At 44.8% G+C, this 19,710-nt stretch overlaps 1 protein-coding gene across 1 annotated transcript; it reads right to left on the reverse strand.

The window, feature by feature from the left end:
• Nucleotides 1–988: 988 nt before the first annotated feature.
• Nucleotides 989–18,858, reverse strand: cdcp1a (CUB domain containing protein 1a). Its single transcript, XM_057326430.1, is given in 9 exon segments — nucleotides 989–1,748; nucleotides 1,846–2,287; nucleotides 2,290–2,340; nucleotides 2,437–2,842; nucleotides 3,003–3,194; nucleotides 17,943–18,019; nucleotides 18,070–18,441; nucleotides 18,530–18,678; nucleotides 18,680–18,858. Coding segments are annotated over 9 exon segments (2,196 nt in total). The 3' UTR covers nucleotides 989–1,420.
• Nucleotides 18,859–19,710: the final 852 nt, after the last annotated feature.

The following is a 19,710-nucleotide window of genomic DNA, read 5'->3' on the forward strand; positions in this document are numbered from 1 at the left end:
CGCGTCTGATCTGTGCTCATTGACATTGAGACATTGAACCTTAAATTGAAATCGCCATTAAAATGGTTTTATGTTATATAACATTTGATCTATGCCTTAATTATGTTGTAGTTGGAATGGACTAAACAACAAATTATTTTTATGAGCTAAAAAATTGTCCCGTTATTATATCACAATTTCGCGCTACTTTTCAATGGTGTCCCACATCATCCCACACAAACGGATTACCTGTCCCACATTTGGTTTGTTGGGTGGTGGTCACCCTAGTATGATAGTTATACAGTTATACACAAATACAGTTGCTTTTATCTGTCCCGCTAAAATCCATTTAAATAGGTTGACAGCACGGATTTGTTTAGAACTATTGAGGGCTCCATGAACCTCGTGACCACACAGCGGCGAGATTCAACGGCTTTGGTTGGGTAAACACAAGTATGGCCGTCGCTGAGGTGTAGGCCTATGTGTTTTTGCATCAAATGTTACAACAAACTTGAGAAAGCCTACAAGTTAGTTTTCGAGGGTTATCTGCACAAATATGATGGCAAGGCAATAAGTAATATGTATTTATGTATATATGTAAGCTAACTTCTTTGGGTTTTTATAGCATTGGGCCAGATTTAGGGCGAACAACAGGGCAAATTAGCGTAAGAGTGCAAAAAAAACAGATGGGAGTGGAAAGTTCTGTGGCTGATTTTACTGACAAGGCGCACACTAAAAAAACACAGGCGCAATATTTAAATTTCCATAATGACCAGTGCAATCTACGGAGCCTGTCAGGTAACCTGTCAGAGAAAAAACCAACAAGATCCGCAAATCCATGGCCACAGTTTTGTAACTCATTCCCTCAGTTTAAAAACTGTACTCACAGATTCCCTCTGCATTCACATTAACGAATATTGTAGACTTTATTATAAGTTGTCTTAATGTGTTTACACACACACGCGTTTAAGCACACGTTAATACTGGCCGCGTTTCTCGCGTGCAAGCAGTCTGTCTGCTGCAAATAACACATTTTTAACATTATTTTATTTGTTTTTTGGAACAACATATTTCCTATAGTTATGAGTAATTCTGGGCTCTGATGAGTATTAATGTGTATAAAGTGTGTATAAAATAAAGCTGACCTTTGGAGACTAACATAATCAAATATTTCAGGAGCGGTTTTTGAAAGGTTATGTAAAATATGCCACAAATGTGTATGTCTTCTAAATAGTCAGCTTTTGGTATATTGTGGGATTGCAAGCAGGTGTCACTTGTGATGCAAACCTGTGTGTTGGACATAAAAATATACATCAGTTAAACAAGCTGCCTGTTCATAAAAATACAATAACCAAGTATGTCTTTGTGAGAAACAACACATTTTACAGTAAAAAAAACCCCTCACACTTAGTCTGATTTTATTGTTTCCTCTCTCAGGGTTTTAGATGGAAGTCTTTGGTGAGCCAGATGTAGTTGAATATCCTTGAATCTAACCATAGAGCTCATTGTCAATCATGTTGTGGTCGTTGGTGGTGGGACTTTTTCTTATGGCCCTTTCAGACAAAGGTGGCCCACTCTGTGGTAGATCCTTATCATCCATCCTGGAATCTGTACACTGTTTACGTAGATCAGAATATATTTTATTGTCGTCTATGTAGTCATAGATGTGACGATCCTCCAGTGTTATGGGAATACGGAGGCCTGGAAGAATGTCATGCTCGCCAGGATTGTAGATGGACACTGGGGGTGCACTATTCCTCTTTTTTTTCCTGCTTAACATCAAAGAGATAATACGGTATGATCAAAATCAGATGCTAAGCTACACTTGGTTAAAAATATCTTAATCTTTTGTGTTTTTTAACTCACCTGATAACAAAACAGACCACGACGGCTGTTATAGTCAAGGCCAAAAGGACTCCCGTGATACTTAAGGTCCTAAAGAAATTGGGACAGTACAGTAACAGACAGTAGAAATTTAGCTAAAGACAAAAGAGGTTAAGGATTCTCTCACTTTTGCTCTGCACCGTTATCTGCATCATTGCTCTGAAGTCTCCAGTTGTAGACTTGCAGTTAGTCATGTTGAGAGAAAAACTTTCTGAGACCTCCAAATCCTTAATCTTACCATCCTCCTTAGTGCTGTACAGCATCATCTGAGAGCGAATGCTCTGGACGGTGATGGTTGTACGCACTTCTTTGCACTTGGGCCGACTGATATTTTTGAACTCCAGTTTGCACTTAAACTGCGGGTCCAGCGTAACAATCCAGGATACTGTACTGGATGGTGTCATTCCAGATGGCCATGCTGGGTTGCCAGCAAGGCTGCATAATTACTTTTCGCTTCAACTGTGAATATGTAGTGCTCTGTATGGAGGAAAAACCAAAAACGTGATTAAAACAAAAGGGTAAACATTTCTGTGGAGAACAACTTTAGTCAAGACTGCAGTGAACATCATTTACCTGATATTTCTTTTCTAAACAAATAATTTATGATGGGGTTAATCGTATGGCAGTGATCACCGATGGCTGTACAAGAGACTGTTAAGTCAATCTTGGATTTGTTGATGTTGATGTTCTGAATGGGTCCCTTTGGACAGAACTGACCAACGGTTGTGATGCCAAGGTTATCATGGGACACATCTAGCAGGAAGTTGCTGTTGCATTTCTGTCCAGGCAAAGAGTAGCACAAACCACCCGTAGGGGACACAAGTTCCACTGAACTGCTGTCTGGACCATGAAGGTGCCAGGTCATCGTCTTCAAATCTCCATGAATACACGTTAGATCGCAAGAGAAATTTAGAGGGAATGGGGTATTTGTACATTTTTGCCAGCTTTTACATTCTGTTGATGGAAAAACATGAAGAAACTGTATGAATACAGACATATTTAATGTGTGCACATTCAGGGTCTGAAAATTTGAGAAAGACTTTCGTTCTAACACTGGCACACAAGAGCAAAATATAATAAAACTAGTTACTACATTATGTAATTTTAGGACAGTTAGGACATGATATTATTCAGGACACTATGTCAGAGGTGATACGTATACTGTGCAGGTGAGTACCTATGGTTTGAATGACAGTCAACTCCAGGTCTTTCATGGTGCAGGCAAAGAAGTATAGGTCAAAATGGCTCCCTGAAGTTATGGTGACTGTGTCCATTGTGAGCCAGCCTGATTTCAACACACAGGCTGACTTTGGATGTTTTCTCACGCATATCTGCAGCTGTCATGGCTCTGCTTCCTTAGTCATGTTTTTCTTGGTCCTGTAGCAGAGCCATGACAAAGTCTTTGGTTATGTGTGGAGAGAAACATATTGTTGTCCGTTTGACAATAATATACGTTCTCTCCAGTGTCTTGTCATTGGCCCCATTCCTCTCGTTTCCTTGAGATCTTTCCCTGAGTGTTTAATGTCCCACACCTGCCCCGTGTAATTATCCCTCGTTTGTCTTCCCTATATATACCCTCTTGTTTCTTTGTCTTGTGCTCGTGTATTACGTTGTGTCTACGTTGCGGTGTACTGCATTGTGTTAGTGTTCATGTTCGTGCTCTCACCCGTGTTCCTGTTCCTTGCCCTGTTCGTGGTTTGTGAGTTTTGTGCCTTGTATTATTTAAGACGTTTGGTCGTGTCCTTTAGTTTAGTTTATTGTTCTTGTTTTCATTTTGCCCCCCCGTGGGAAGTCTTTTGTTTTATATTTCTTAGTTCTGTTTTCCCCCATTGTGGGTGTTTTTGTTCTGTTTTTGTTTTTTGTATAATAAATATATATGTGTACACCTTCACTGCCTGCCTGCGCTTGGGTTCTTCTGCCAATCCGTGACAGCAGCATTTCGTTCAGTGGAAGATCATCTTTACAATACCCTGCTACAACAGCGACATGAAATAAAATGATGGCTATCGATACAAACATTATTCTTTTAAAAGTGCTTTAAGATGTTTTGGAAAATGTACAAGTGATGTAAAATGATTGGCTTTGCTTTAACAACCAGAACTTTTGAAAACAATACATTTCTCTGCATATCTTTTAGTCAGAGTTTTAACTTGAATCAGCACTACAACCATAAAGAATGCAGCAGATGCAGATCGAACAGTGCAAAGGCATTAAATACATTACACCAATGTTAGCATATTCCCAAATATTTCAGTTATGAGATGCATCAAATACTACTGGGAGCAAATGTGTGACTAATCCTAACAACCGTGAAATACATTCAAGCTCCAGTAGAAAACAGGGAAATAAGCCCAAATAGTCTATAAATCCTAGTCCTAAATTTCCTTCCACTTATTTGTATGCATATTTTGGGATATCGCATAAAAAACACTGGATGGGAAAGGCAAGATTACCATAAATTCTAAAAATGTGTATATCATGACTCAATAAAGGTGGACATTTTAATCCAGTAAGAAGGTTAGAAGTATACTCCACCCCAAAATGAAAATTCTGCCATGAATTAATCACCCTGCGTCACCACGTGGTCTTCCGGACACGTGTTGGAAACTGACACGGTATCTAGGAAATTGTTAAATAAAGTTGTTGTTTTTGTTTGCTCATGCACAAAAATATCCTCGTCGCTTTATACAGTTAAAGCTGAACCACTGGTGTCACATGGACTATTTCAATAATGTCTTAATTTACTTTCTGTGCTTTGAATGATGGTGTTGTTGCTGTATATGGGAGGAGTCAGAAAGCTCCCGGACCTCATCAAAACAATTTTATTTTGTGTTCCGAAGATGACCGGAGGTCCTAGGGTTATCGTACGACTTCAGGGTGAGTAATTCATGGCAGAATTCATTTTGGGGTGGAGGTTCCCTGTAAGTTTATTTACACCTCTTGAATTATTGGTTGCTATCAAAATGTGAAGACACTTTCAAGTAGTATAACCAGAGTTCCCTTTCTGTCGGTCTCTCGACGTTGTGTCGAACCGACAGATGGGGTTCGTCCCTGAGAACCAATCGTTTCCGACTACTTAGAAAAGGCCAATGAAAATTGGCAAATGAAATTTGCATGCCGGACTCCGCCCCGGACATCCGGGTATAAAAGGGAGACGGCGTGCCTCATTCATTCACCTTTTGTTCTNGTTATGTGTGGAGAGAAACATATTGTTGTCCGTTTGACAATAATATACGTTCTCTCCAGTGTCTTGTCATTGGCCCCATTCCTCTCGTTTCCTTGTGATCTTTCCCTGAGTGTTTAATGTCCCACACCTGCCCCGTGTAATTATCCCTCGTTTGTCTTCCCTATATATACCCTCTTGTTTCTTTGTCTTGTGCTCGTGTATTACGTTGTGTCTACGTTGCGGTGTACTGCATTGTGTTAGTGTTCATGTTCGTGCTCTCACCCGTGTTCCTGTTCCTTGCCCTGTTCGTGGTTTGTGAGTTTTGTGCCTTGTATTATTTAAGACGTTTGGTCGTGTCCTTTAGTTTAGTTTATTGTTCTTGTTTTCATTTTGCCCCCCCGTGGGAAGTCTTTTGTTTTATATTTCTTAGTTCTGTTTTCCCCCATTGTGGGTGTTTTTGTTCTGTTTTTGTTTTTTGTATAATAAATATATATGTGTACACCTTCACTGCCTGCCTGCGCTTGGGTTCTTCTGCCAATCCGTGACAGCAGCATTTCGTTCAGTGGAAGATCATCTTTACAATACCCTGCTACAACAGCGACATGAAATAAAATGATGGCTATCGATACAAACATTATTCTTTTAAAAGTGCTTTAAGATGTTTTGGAAAATGTACAAGTGATGTAAAATGATTGGCTTTGCTTTAACAACCAGAACTTTTGAAAACAATACATTTCTCTGCATATCTTTTAGTCAGAGTTTTAACTTGAATCAGCACTACAACCATAAAGAATGCAGCAGATGCAGATCGAACAGTGCAAAGGCATTAAATACATTACACCAATGTTAGCATATTCCCAAATATTTCAGTTATGAGATGCATCAAATACTACTGGGAGCAAATGTGTGACTAATCCTAACAACCGTGAAATACATTCAAGCTCCAGTAGAAAACAGGGAAATAAGCCCAAATAGTCTATAAATCCTAGTCCTAAATTTCCTTCCACTTATTTGTATGCATATTTTGGGATATCGCATAAAAAACACTGGATGGGAAAGGCAAGATTACCATAAATTCTAAAAATGTGTATATCATGACTCAATAAAGGTGGACATTTTAATCCAGTAAGAAGGTTAGAAGTATACTCCACCCCAAAATGAAAATTCTGCCATGAATTAATCACCCTGCGTCACCACGTGGTCTTCCGGACACGTGTTGGAAACTGACACGGTATCTAGGAAATTGTTAAATAAAGTTGTTGTTTTTGTTTGCTCATGCACAAAAATATCCTCGTCGCTTTATACAGTTAAAGCTGAACCACTGGTGTCACATGGACTATTTCAATAATGTCTTAATTTACTTTCTGTGCTTTGAATGATGGTGTTGTTGCTGTATATGGGAGGAGTCAGAAAGCTCCCGGACCTCATCAAAACAATTTTATTTTGTGTTCCGAAGATGACCGGAGGTCCTAGGGTTATCGTACGACTTCAGGGTGAGTAATTCATGGCAGAATTCATTTTGGGGTGGAGGTTCCCTGTAAGTTTATTTACACCTCTTGAATTATTGGTTGCTATCAAAATGTGAAGACACTTTCAAGTAGTATAACCAGAGTTCCCTTTCTGTCGGTCTCTCGACGTTGTGTCGAACCGACAGATGGGGTTCGTCCCTGAGAACCAATCGTTTCCGACTACTTAGAAAAGGCCAATGAAAATTGGCAAATGAAATTTGCATGCCGGACTCCGCCCCGGACATCCGGGTATAAAAGGGAGACGGCGTGCCTCATTCATTCACCTTTTGTTCTTCGGAGCCTTCGGTTATGAAGATCTTCTCTTGCTGCTTAGCAAAAGCTTCACATTGCCGGTTCTACGATGTGGTGCAGCGGACTGTCCCTTCCTGCAGCGACTTCCACTGGGCGTCTCGGCGGTTCCAGAGGTGTTCTAGCCTGCAGACGGTGACTCACCGTCTGCATTCTAAAAGAGCTAATTTCTCCAGCGTGGCATGTCCCGCTGTTCTCTTGGGTGTGGTGTCCTCATCAAGGATGTGGATAAGCACGATGTCTGTGTCAGGTGTTTGGGGGTCCAACACGCTGAGACAGCCTTCGTGGACTCATCTTGCCCGCACTGCGGGCAGATGGTCATAGAGACGTTGCGGTCACGGGTGGCTGTTTTCTCCCGAGAATCAGCCACCACCTCGCATGCTTCCCGGGCTGTGACAAGGATGGCTAAGGCCATTCCGTTCGCCAAGGCGAGCGGCAAGGGTGATATGGGGATTTCTGCGAGCGCTAATCCGTCAGCCAAGTGCTCACGGATCGCTCGCACCCCGTCTCGCTCGCCTCATTGTTCCCTAGCTGGCGGTGCCAGACCGTCAGCGTCCTCCTTCACGCAGTCGGACACGATGCGTGATGAGGATGAGATGTCCATCGCAGCATCGGAGAGCGAATTGCTGGCATCCGATCCCGACGACTCTCTGCAGCTCCCCCCTAGGGGGGGACGAGCTCAGGAGGAGGCGGATGTCGAGATGTCGGCCATGCTTTCCCGGGCCGCCGTGTGCATTGGGTTAGAGTGTACTCCGGTGCGCTCACGGTTGGATACGTGGTTCTTGGGCTCTGAGCGCGACTCGAAGCCGCGCCCAACCCCGGTTCCATTTTTCCCGGAGGTGCATGAGGAACTGGCGAAGACGTGGAACGCCCCCTTTTCGGCGCGTACACGTCAAACCGGTTCCGTCGCTCTCTCTTCCCTCGATGGTGGGGCGGCTAGGGGTTACGTCGACGTGCCCCAGGTGGAACGTGCAGTCGCGGTGCACCTGTGCCCGCAGGCGGCGTCCACCTGGAGAGTTCGACCGAAACTCCCGTCCAAGGCGTGTAGGAATTCGGCATCGCTGGTGTCGAAGGCCTACACTGCCGCGGGCCAAGCTGCCTCCTCTCTCCAAGCCATGGCCATCCTGCAGGTCCATCAGGCCAAGGCGTTGAAAGAGATCCACGAGGGTAAGACCAACCCAGGGTTAATGCAGGAACTCCGCACAGCCACCGACCTCGCTCTAAGGGTGACCGCGCGGGCCCTGGGTCGGGCGATGTCCACCATGGTGGTCCAGGAGAGGCATCTCTGGCTCAACCTTGCGCAGATGAGCGACGCCGAGAAAGTCCGCTTTCTCGACGTGCCCATTGCGCAGGTTGGGCTGTTTGGTGACACTGTCGAGGACTTCGCTCAGCAGTTCTCGACGGTGAAGAAGCAGACGGAGGTGATTAGCCATATTCTTCCCCGCCGAGACTCGGCCGCCCGTAGGCCTTCGAGTTCCCGTGCGGCCTCTGCTTCCCAGCAGCCCCGGCCCCCTTCGAAGCCAGCTCCGGTTCCAGCGCTCCCTACCCAGGCGGCACCCCGGAAGAGGGCGTCGAAGGGGAGACCACCACCCCGTCAACAACCTTTGAGGAAGAAGCGTTCCTGACGGGAAGACCCCAGGGAGGTTAATACCATCGGGCCCGTATCCAGCCATGACATCGCTGGACGGTCGATCCGGGATGGTTCCTGCCCGGTTCCTACATCGGGGGCCTAGCGCCCACTTTTTCACAAAAAGAGTTTCCTATCTCCCTGGGTGTTCTTCACAGCCGCTCTCACCCTCTGTCAGACGGTGTTTGGCCACTCGACATTGTGTCTTGGCGAGGCACAACATCGAATGTATTTTGCAGCCCTCAGCACTCTCAAATCGATGGTGCGGGGACCTGCATCGCCAGGCAGGTAAACCAGCAGAGCCAGTCTTCTTTCCGGGGGCTCCTTGGCGAGACACCCGCACTGCCAGCCATCGAACCACCCCCTGGGGGGTCGATGAAGCAGATCGTTCCCTTAGTCCCCCTGTCACAGTCCCTGGGAGCTTGGCTTGAGCTTCCCACACCGTCACGGTGGCTGAGAAGGACAATCCGTCTCGGCTACGCGATCCAGTTCGCCAGAAACCCGCCCAAGTTTCGGGACATCCTCGTCACCTCGGTCAGAGGCCGGGATGCTCCCGTACTACGGAGCGAGGTCGAGTCCATCCCCTTAGCCGAGATGTCCAAGGGGTTTTACAGCCCTTACTTCATCGTCCCCAAAAAAGGCAGGGGGGGTGCACCCCATCCTAGATCTGCGTACCCTGAACAGACACCTGCATAAGCTGCCGATCAGAATGCTCACACAGAAGCGCATCCTGGCATCCGTCAGATGTCAGGATTGGTTCATGGCAATCGACCTGAAGGACGCTTACTTTCATGTCTCGATTCTCCCTCATCATCGCCCGTTCCTACGGTTCGCTTTCGAGGGTCGGGCATATCAGTACAGAGTCCTCCCCTTCGGTCTGTCTCTGTCTCCACGAGTCTTTACGAAGATCGTGGAGGCCGCCCTCTCTCCCCTCAGGGAGAGAGGTGTGCGGGTACTCAACTATCTCGACGACTGGCTTATCTTGGCTCACTCGCGAGATCTGTTGTGTGCACACAGGGACCTAGTGCTCCGGCACCTAGATCGATTGGGACTACAGGTCAACCGAGAGAAGAGCATGCTCTCCCCTGTGCAGAGCATCCTCTATCTTGGTATGGAACTCAACTCTGTCACCATGACAGCGCGACTGTCCGCAGTACACGACCAGTCAGTGTTGAACTGCCTGGATCATTTCAAGCAGTCGGCGGTTCCCCTGAAACTATTTCAGAGGCTCCTGGGACACATGGCATCCTCGGCGGCGGTGATACCCCTCGGGTTGATGCACATGAGGCCGCTTCAACACTGGCTCCTGAGTCGAGTTCCTTTCGGAGCGTGGCACACCGGCAGCAGGCAGATGGTGATTACGCCTCGCTGCCGACGCACCCTAACCCTGTGGTCTTTCATGGCCTTCCTTCGGGTAGGGGTACCCCTAGGGCAGGTTACGAGGCATGTCGTGGTGACAACAGACGCCTCCCTGCAGGGTTGGGGTGCAGTGTGCAACGGGCACGCAGTGTCAGGGCTTTGGACGGGCCAACGCCTGCGCTGGCATATCAATTGCCTAGAGTTGTGGGCTGTGCTACTTGCACTGAAGAGGCTGCAACCTCTCATGCAGGGCAAGCACGTGCTGGTCCGGTCGGACAGCACTACTGCAGTAGCGTATATCAATCGTCAGGGTGGCGTTCGCTCACTGCAGTTAACATGACTTGCCCGACGCCTCCTCCGGTGGAGTCAGCAGGTGACCCGCTCCCTGCGTGCCATGTATATCCCAGGCGACCTGAACCAGACAGCCGATGCACTCTCTCGTCAGTCGACACCTCGCGGAGAGTGGCGACTCCACCCCCGCGCAGTCCAGCTCATTTGGGTGCAGTTCGGGCAGGCCCAGGTGGACCTGTTTGCCTCCCTCGAAACCACCCATTGCCCGCTTTGGTACTCTCTGACCGAGGGACCCCTCGGCACGGATGCCCTAGCGCACAGCTGGCCGTGGGACAAGTGGAAGTACGCCTTCCCCCCAGTAAGCCTCATTGCACAGACCCTGTGCAAGGTCAGGGAAGAGGAGCATCAAGTGTTACTCGTTGCGCCACACTGGCCCAACCGGACTTGGTTCTCGGAGCTAAAGCTCTTGACGACAGCTCCCCCCTGGCCGATTCCCCTGACGAAGGACCTGCTTTCCCAGGGGAAGGGCACGTTATGGCATCCCAGGCCAGACCTCTGGAACCTCCATGTCTGGCCCCTGGAAGGGACGAGGAGATCCTGAGTGGTCTGCCCCCGGCGGTGGTAGCTACCATTTCTCAGGCTAGGGCACCTGCCACTAGGCGACTGTACGCCTACAAGTGGAGCCTCTTCTCGACCTGATGTGCTTCTCGAGGAGAAGACCCACAGAGTTGTGCGATCAGGTCAGTGCTGTCCTTCCTACAAGAGAGACTTGAGACTAACCTCTCCCCCTCCACACTGAAAGTGTATGTAGCCGCCATTGCTGCTCATCACAACTCAGTTGCTGGAAAGTCTCTAGGGCAGCACGACCTGGTCATTAGATTCCTAAGGGGTGCGAGGAGGCATAACCCGCCTCGTCCACACTCCATACCCTCTTGGGACCTGGATGTAGCCCTGTCAGGTCTCACCAGGCCCCCCTTCGAGCCCCTAGGGGATGCCTCTCTTCCTCATCTTACGATGAAGACGGTTCTCCTTTTGGCGCTCGCCTCCATCAAGAGGGTAGGGGATCTACAGGCTTTCTCCGTGTCCCCTGACTGCCTAGAATTCAGACCCAGGGATTCTCACGTTATCCTGAGACCTCGGCCCAGCTACGTGCCCAAGGTTCCCACGCTCCCTTTCGGGACCAGGTGGTGAACTTACAGGCGCTCCCCACTGGGGAGGAAGACCCAACCCCGTCCGTGTTGTGTCCAGTACGCGCGCTGCGCCTCTACTTAGACCGCACACAGAGTTTCAGGAGCTCGGATCAGCTCTTTGTCTGTTTCGGAGGTCAGCAACAGGGGAGAGCTGTCTCCAAGCAGAGGTTGGCCCACTGGATTGTGGACGCTGTCAAGGCAGCTTACCAATCCCTAAATCGCCCGTGCCCCCTAGGAGTGAGGGCCCACTCCACCCGGGGTGTTGCCTCCTCTTGGGCCTTGGCACGGGGGGCCTCTCTCGCAGACATTTGCAGAGCTGCAGGTTGGGCTACACCCAACACCTTCGTGAGGTTTTCCAAACCTCCGCGTAGAGCCGGTGTCAGCCCGCGTCCTGCATGGCCACATGTAGGACCGGCAACTGGTAGGGTGTACGCCTATTCGGTTCTTTTCCCCCTCTCTCGAGTGGGTCAGTATACCGATTTTGCCTCCATTCTTTCCCCACTGGGCGAAGAACAGGCACTCCATCCATCACTAAGCAAGCACCCCCTGGGGCGGGCTAGGCAGAGCAGCCCTGCCCCTTAGGCCGGGTATCACCTGAGTTATTCGCAGCATAGCTCTAACCGGACCGAGTGCTACCAGACGTTGCAACTCCCCAGTAGGGCGGATCCGTCTGATGTATCCTCATGCTGGTTCCCACCTTGGTAACCCATGACCTCCCCGGGTGGACCTCCACCTCGCGGTTTTCTTTTCAGCCGCACTTCTTCCCATGAGTTCTTCCCCTTCGGTGAGACCATGTGGTATCTCCACTTTCTCCTCCCTGCGGTAGGAAGTGGTCTCTGCAGCGCATCCCCCACTTGAGGAAGTAGCGCTTACCCAGTGCCTTACGGTTCCGGGCGGCTTCTCGCTGTTAGAGAAACAAGGCCGCCGCCTGTGAGGCCGAAGGTAAGGGCCTTCCCACCTTTCAAGAAAGCTCTGGGACCTCCTACCTACCCACTGGTAGGTTACAATTTCGCGGTAGCGTTCACGGCTGACACGCCCAGGCCAGTCACCGTCGCTTCGTTGAGATTGTGACAGGGCACAGTGTTATGGCGTTTTCCATTGGAACCCCATCTGTCGGTTCGACACAACGTCGAGAGACCGACAGAAAGGGAACGTCTCGGTTACCTTTGTAACCTCGGTTCCCTGATGGAGGGAACGAGACGTTGTGTCCTCTTGCCACAACACGTGCTGTCCTCTGCAGCAGTCGTGAGAGGTCTCAGGCTCCTCAGAACTAAGGTGAATGAATGATGCACACCGTCTCCCTTTTATACCCGGATGTCCGGGGCGGAGTCCGGCATGCAAATTTCATTTGCCAATTTTCATTGGCCTTTTCTAAGTAGTCGGAAACGATTGGTTCTCAGGGACGAACCCCATCTGTCGGTTCGACACAACGTCTCGTTCCCTCCATCAGGGAACCGAGGTTACAAACGTAACCGAGACGTTTTACCTCAAAATGTAGAGGATTTCTTTTATCCATGAAATTGTCTGCAAACATTATGCACATTTCATATATAAATGTAGTGGCATTTTCTACACCTATTGTTTTTAAAATTTGAAATATGTCCCCAACTAGAGACCCTCCAAGTGAATCTTGACCATTTACACCACAGAATATAAATGTTATGAAAAACATACCCTATGCCTAATCTAGTTGTATTTTTTTCTTTAGCAAATAATATATGTATAAATGTATAAAAGTGGAATTACATAACAAAACAATGTTGAATTAACAGACATAAAGTGTAAGGCAATGTTTCAAGTCAGTTTCTCAATCAGTCCTCACACACACCCCTCCCAGAATGCTTTAGATCTCTCCCTGAAAAACCTGCACTAAAAAAATGTAAGACTTCACAACAAAAAAAATCTTAGTACTAATTTCCCCTCGCTTTTTCTTGTTCACACAACTTTTTGAAATAGAAGTTGTACTGACTTAAAATAATGAATTGGAGATACAAAAAATAATTAATTGAGGTAATTTAGGATTATTAGTTTTCTTGAGAGGTACAAAAAAATTATGGTTAAGTTATTAGTTGTCACAACATAGTCAAGTTTACATAATGAACAACATAACAAATTATTTTTGTTGGCTGAACATAAATAAAGAATATAAAATGGTTATTTAAAAATAAACAAATATTTTTGTCTTTTACTACAATTTGAGTAAACTTTGATCAAACAACTGCTTGAACAGTTTGAGTTTCATTGGGTCTGCACTTACACCTCAACATTGAACACACAAACCTCAACCATGGTAACAATCAAAAACCATCATTCATTAAAAAAACTCTAAACACAACAGATAACAAACAGTAACAACAAGATTAAAGCATAAATTATTCCAGCAAGAACTAAAACACTAATCTTTCAAATAAAAACAAATAAGAAACACCGAATTGAACATGCTGCAGTGCATCTTGGGAACTTTCAAACTCTTGTTTGTTCATTGTACATTGACGTAACTCAATTTTTTACATTTATAGAGGTCTTTTTGAGTGAACTTGCAAAGAATTTTTCACACAACTCATATTTTTAAGTTAATGAAGAAAATGTTTGGTTAGAATGAATGAACTTATTAAAAGAAGTTCTGTGAACTTTGTAGGGTATGGTCGGATCAAAGTTTACCATCTGTGATCGTAAAACACAGTAACCTCTCAGCAGGACTACGACCAGGCACCATCAAGTCTGGCCAAATGTCCTATTCTCAACACCTTCATCACTGACCAGGACAGATTCGGATACTCTCCCCTAGACTTCAAAGGAGGTTCTTGGGGGAGGACAGGACTGTTCACCAAAGTGAGAAAAGCCATGTGGCCCCCAGGGACTGAGAGCCTCAAATTCTTCCAAAAGAATGTCTCTTTCCTTAGCCACAAAAGACTGGTTTAAAGTGTATACACATGAATCTCCACATTGTATGCTTGTCTCTATGTTATTTTCCTTCACCTATAACACATGTGTCAAATACAAGGCCCGCGGGCCAAATCCGGCCCGCCCCCTCATTTTATGTGGCCCGCGAGAGCTTACAAATTATTGTAGTGTTATTATACATTTTATGTCCACGACCTGAAAATGCAACTCAACTTTATTACCTGCGCGATGACGACATCTAGCCAGTAGGTGTCGCCCCTCCATTGCGATCAGGTTGTTTCTTGTTTCACACTGGAGGGGCTTATTTCGCGATAACAGCCGGCTGCTTGTACATTATCCCGCTTATTACGCGGGATACTTGCCACATGATAAAAAAACTTGACATGAAATGTGAATTTGTAATATTTTATTAGCTCATTTTTACTGAATGCAGACCTAACAGGAAAAGCTGTTTACTTTCGGTTTTAAGGTAAGAAACAACGTTCAAATGTCACGAACATTCAATTTGGTTTAATAATTTGTAAATATAATGTCATATATGTCATTAAAAGACATATTTATTTTTAATTTGTCAAAAAAAACCTGTCAAAATGATTTGTTGCGTCAGGGTTACCCTGTGTTATTAGTTTTGAGAGGTTATCTGGGAATAACGAACCTGCAAATGTCGCGGCTGGCCAATCAGAATCAAGCATTCCAACGAGCGGCGTAATAAGTGAGTGATATGATATATATATATATATATATTAATTAGACACATCGTGTCAAACAAAGAAAAATTGATGCAGAGGGGAGGCTATTTCAAGAGGGATGGGAAAGCAAATACATGTTTGTGCTTAATGGAAACAAACCGGTGTGTCGTCTTTGCCAGGAGGCCATCCCTGTTAAAAAAAACAGCATATGCTTGTTTGGTATGTTTTGATGCTGGTTTGTGCTGGTTTAGTTGGTCTTTAGCTGGTCATGTGCGGTCCATAGCTGGTTTAAGATGGTCCAACCAGCATCAAAACATACCTAACCCAGCATATACTGTTTTTTTCAACAGGGGTGGCTGTGCTCCAAGAATACAGTACAATTTACGTTGGCACTTCGAAACCAAACACAGAGCAAAGTAAGCTAACCTTAGCCACCTAGAAAAGCAACAAATGGTACAAGACTTGAAAAAAACTTACATTTTTGGCAGAATTTGTTTGCAAATGTTTCTGCAAAAAGTGATGCAGCCGTGAAAGCCAGCTTTATTGTGGCTGAAGAAATCGCCCGAGTTACCAAGTGTTTTTCAGAAGGTACATTTTTAAAGCAGTGTATGCTGAAGATATGTGAGCAAGTTTATTATTAAGTTTATTTTACTGGTCTTTTACTGTCAAAACTAGGTATTAATTGAGTTATTACCAAAAGGAGTAATTAAATGCAGATGTAATTATGCAGTGTGATAAAAGTGGATACATTTATATAGTCTTACAGTTACAACTGGCCCTTTGAGAGCAACCATAATACTGATGTGGCCCGGGATGAAATCGAGTTTGACACCCCTGACCTATAACCTCAAAGGCATATGTGCTTAGTGGTATTCTGTGTATATTTACATTCTTGTCCAAACTACAGGTCAATGTAATTGTAACCCCTTCATGTTTCATATCTACGTGTTTACCTTTTCATGTCTTAGAATATGGTGTATAGCACAGTAATGTATTTTATACCATACTCATTTTATTCTATTCTAAGTCTATTCCTGCTCCAAACTCCCGGGCGACCATAAATGCAAATGAGCTAGTGTGCCGGACAAAGAAACATGTTTTCGTGCCCAAAACTATCTCATCACATTGGATCGCCCACCTTGGAGAGGCGTGATGCCCTCTGTGTTAAAACATCTGAACACGCAGGAAAGCTTGCTCTTTTGTGTGTTCGTTCGCTTGTGTGCCTTCGCGCTCGTTCGTGTTCTTTCAACCTCTCGAGACCTGTCTCTCCTCAGAGATAGCTTCTTCCGGCAGTTTGTGTCAGCTAAATCCAACGGACTCACGGCTCGCTCTGAACCCATCAGGACCCTTTGATACGCGCGTCAGCACGTGTCCCGAGAAACAAAGAAGCCAATGCAAGTATCTGAACTATTGCTAACCAGTTGCGTATAAGCTTTTCCCCTTTTAAATAAGGAGTTTGTCCCCGATGGTTCGTGCAGATGTGAATAGTTGATTTAATACTGCCATTTTCTTTGCTTTATCTATTTCTTTCATTCTCTACTGTTTTACGTATTTATGTTTGTTGGTTAATGTTTGGTTTGTGTTAGCTAGTTGATTTCAGTTCCCCCGTAGTGTAGATAAATAAACCGCATGTGTATCCACGCTCGAATTGTTTCTGTGTTTATTTATCACATATCAACGTCACTTAAACTGCTTGATTTCGTTAAGTTTTCTGAAGTGGTACTGTACTACAGTAAGAATATTGTTTTTCCAGGCCAGGGGAGAAATATTTCTTAGAGTTGATATACGATCTGCTGATCACTCGGTGGACGAGTGTATTTAGTTCGTCGCTGTTATTAGCTCTAGTGTATAAAATAATTAATGGGTAATCACCATTAATTATTTGTAGGTTACTGTGTTTAAACTCATAGTTTACCCGAAATACACTACAACTTTTTCATGGACTTTTGCTCAACCAACACAACAAAATTAGTTGTTTGAACTTTTTTTGAGTTGGGTTTTTTACAGTGTGATTCAACTCATCAAATTTCCAAAAAAAGGCTTGGCTGACTTTATGCGGTGCCACGCTTTGAAGCATATAGGCCCGGTTTCACAGACAAGGCTTAAAACTAGTCCCAGACTAAAATGAATGTGTGACATTTCTTAACTGAATATAACTTACCCAGAAATATCTTAAAATATACCATTGCCATTGTTTTGTCTCAAGATGCACACCAGTAATTTCAATTCAATTCAAGTCAATTCAATTCAATTCAATTTTATTTATATAGCGCTTTTCACAAGGTGCATTGTTCCAAAGCAGCTTTACAGGAGCAAATAAGAAAAACACAGAAAGGTAAAACACAGCACAGTGCATGGTGTTTATAGACCAAGCAAGATCATTATAATAAATAATATCTAATAAATAAATGCAGTCTCCCGGTGAGCAAGCCAACACTGCACTGCTCTGCTGTGGCGAGGAACCCAAACTCCAATGATGAATAATGGAGAAAAAAAAACCCCGGGAGAAACCAGGCTCAGCCGGGATTGCCAGATCTCCCCTGACGTGTCATAGCTGCACTCAGTGACCCCGACCAAAGCCACCGAGCAACGTCCACGAAGAACAGGGAGAGCCCACGAGCCGCGACCCAGGAAGCCCCACCCGCCGAAACCGTGCAGGTCCAACCTGGTCCCATTCCGTGATCAACAACAGACAACAGAGGAACAACCAGGGAAAAGTAGTAATGGCATAATTAACTTTATTCCTCTGTTGTCCGACATCGACCACAAAACAAGACCAACCAGACCAGACCCACACAGTCCCAACAAATGAAACACCCCGAACCACAACCAACAAGCCCCCCCACCCAGTAATGTATTCTTCTGAGGCATTTTTATAAAAGCGACATAAATATCTTAATTCAACTAAGGGATATTCCTGGCTTAAACTAAACCATGTGTGTGAAACTGGGCCATAGTATTCTACTCTCGAATCGCTCTTGCGGTACTGTGACGTCACTCACCGATTGGCTCGCGTGTTGTCTTCCGAATTTATACACTAATAAGCTGGTGAGTTGAGTCAGGTGTTTTATATTGGGAGACATCTAAAACATTCCAGCAGAGAGGCCTGAATACTGGAATTGAGAAACAAGTTGTAATAAGTCAATGAATACTTTTTACATACATTTTTGATGCTTGATGATGGAGATTTGAATGTGGACCATAAGGCATTTCTGGGACGTATTTTGCTGGAATATTTCACAGTTCCTTATCGAGAGATTAAAGTTGCCAGGCTCCATTGATGGCTGACTATCATGTAGTGCAGTTATCAGAGACCTTTTTTCGCTCCAAGTGTATACGATTGCAGGGATCTCATAAGGGTTAAGACATGTTGGAAGAGTGTAACTTAAAAGAGACAAACTGGTGTAGTATGATGGAGGAACATTGAAAGACCACAACATCTCTGTTTTAGAAGGGAAACCGTAGGGATGTTTTGGTGAAAAAAGGTCCAGTGTAGAACTCTTCTCATTGAAGTTAACAATGATATTAGCCAGTGCTGTAAAATAGTGAACATTCAACAATTTACAAACGGCAACTACTTAAAAAAGCATAAAATAAGAAGATGATGAAAAAAGATCACTTACAATTCATTGTGCTTCTCACAGATACAATAATAACTTTTTTGTCCAGAAGTTGACCACCACACACGTTCAAAGACAGTCTTCCAGGATTGCGGATATCAACTTGTCTAATGTTTCCATTTTGACACAAACTTCCAACAATGTCCTTCACGGATGTGAATGCGTTTATCTGGGCAACTGTCTGTTTGTTGAATCTGTGTCAAACCCATCGAAGTGAAATTTAAAGAGAAGTTCAAGAGACTATCAGACTTTAGATTCCAGGTAAATGTGCGGTTGAACTTTTGAAAGGCAGGATATTCTTTGGGCTGAATTTTGGGATAAATATTTCTCATCCGTCCTGCAAAGACTGACAACAGTAGAATTAAGTTTACTTAGACAACAGGATTGAAAAAAAAAGATGGAATTCACAAACACTGCAGATGTTGCAATATCCCTAACAAAGGAACCCTAATGAAGCTTTGATGTCTTGTAGAAATTATATGATTTGTTTTTAAAGATCTAATGCAGAGAACCAAGAGACATCAACAACAGTTCACCTGTTGACAGCTCATTTCTGACAGATATTTATGTCTGTTACCTACATAAAGAGGTAGTGAAAATGAAATATATCTAACTGTTATACACAATAAAGCTTTCTCTGTTTTGCATAAAAATTAAGCCACAGATATATATTTCTATAGAAACTAATGATTTCTTTAGCAACCACAATCTTCTTGACACGATCCTGTCTGTCCCCAGCCTGTTTTCTCCATGTTTTCCCCAAGGATTTAATTTCTCCACGCTCCCTCACCTGTCCCTCGTCAATGATCCCCGCACCTGCCCGTCATCAGACTCATCACCCCGGACACTATTTACTGTGTACTCTGCCTGATCCTTTGTTTATTGTCTTGTCTAAAATGTAACCAGTTGAGTGTGTTGACTCATTTGAAGAGCTTTTGTTTCTCGGTTTTCCCTGTATGTGGATTATTATTAAAAGGATTATTACCTGGAATCATCTCATCTGGGAGTAATTTTTACACTTCTATAGAGAATCACAGTCAATTTTTTAAAGGTTTTAATCATCTGCGTTCCGATTTTTAGACCAAAAACAATGTCACGTACACCTGATCAAATGCTTGTGGAAAGCAATTATTTATATATTTTTCTATATATATTTCCGATAAATCTTGATTTTTGCTGTAACA

This window comes from Triplophysa rosa, linkage group LG25 (assembly GCF_024868665.1).
Source record: "Triplophysa rosa linkage group LG25, Trosa_1v2, whole genome shotgun sequence".
In the NCBI taxonomy this organism is placed as follows: Eukaryota; Metazoa; Chordata; class Actinopteri; order Cypriniformes; family Nemacheilidae; genus Triplophysa; species Triplophysa rosa.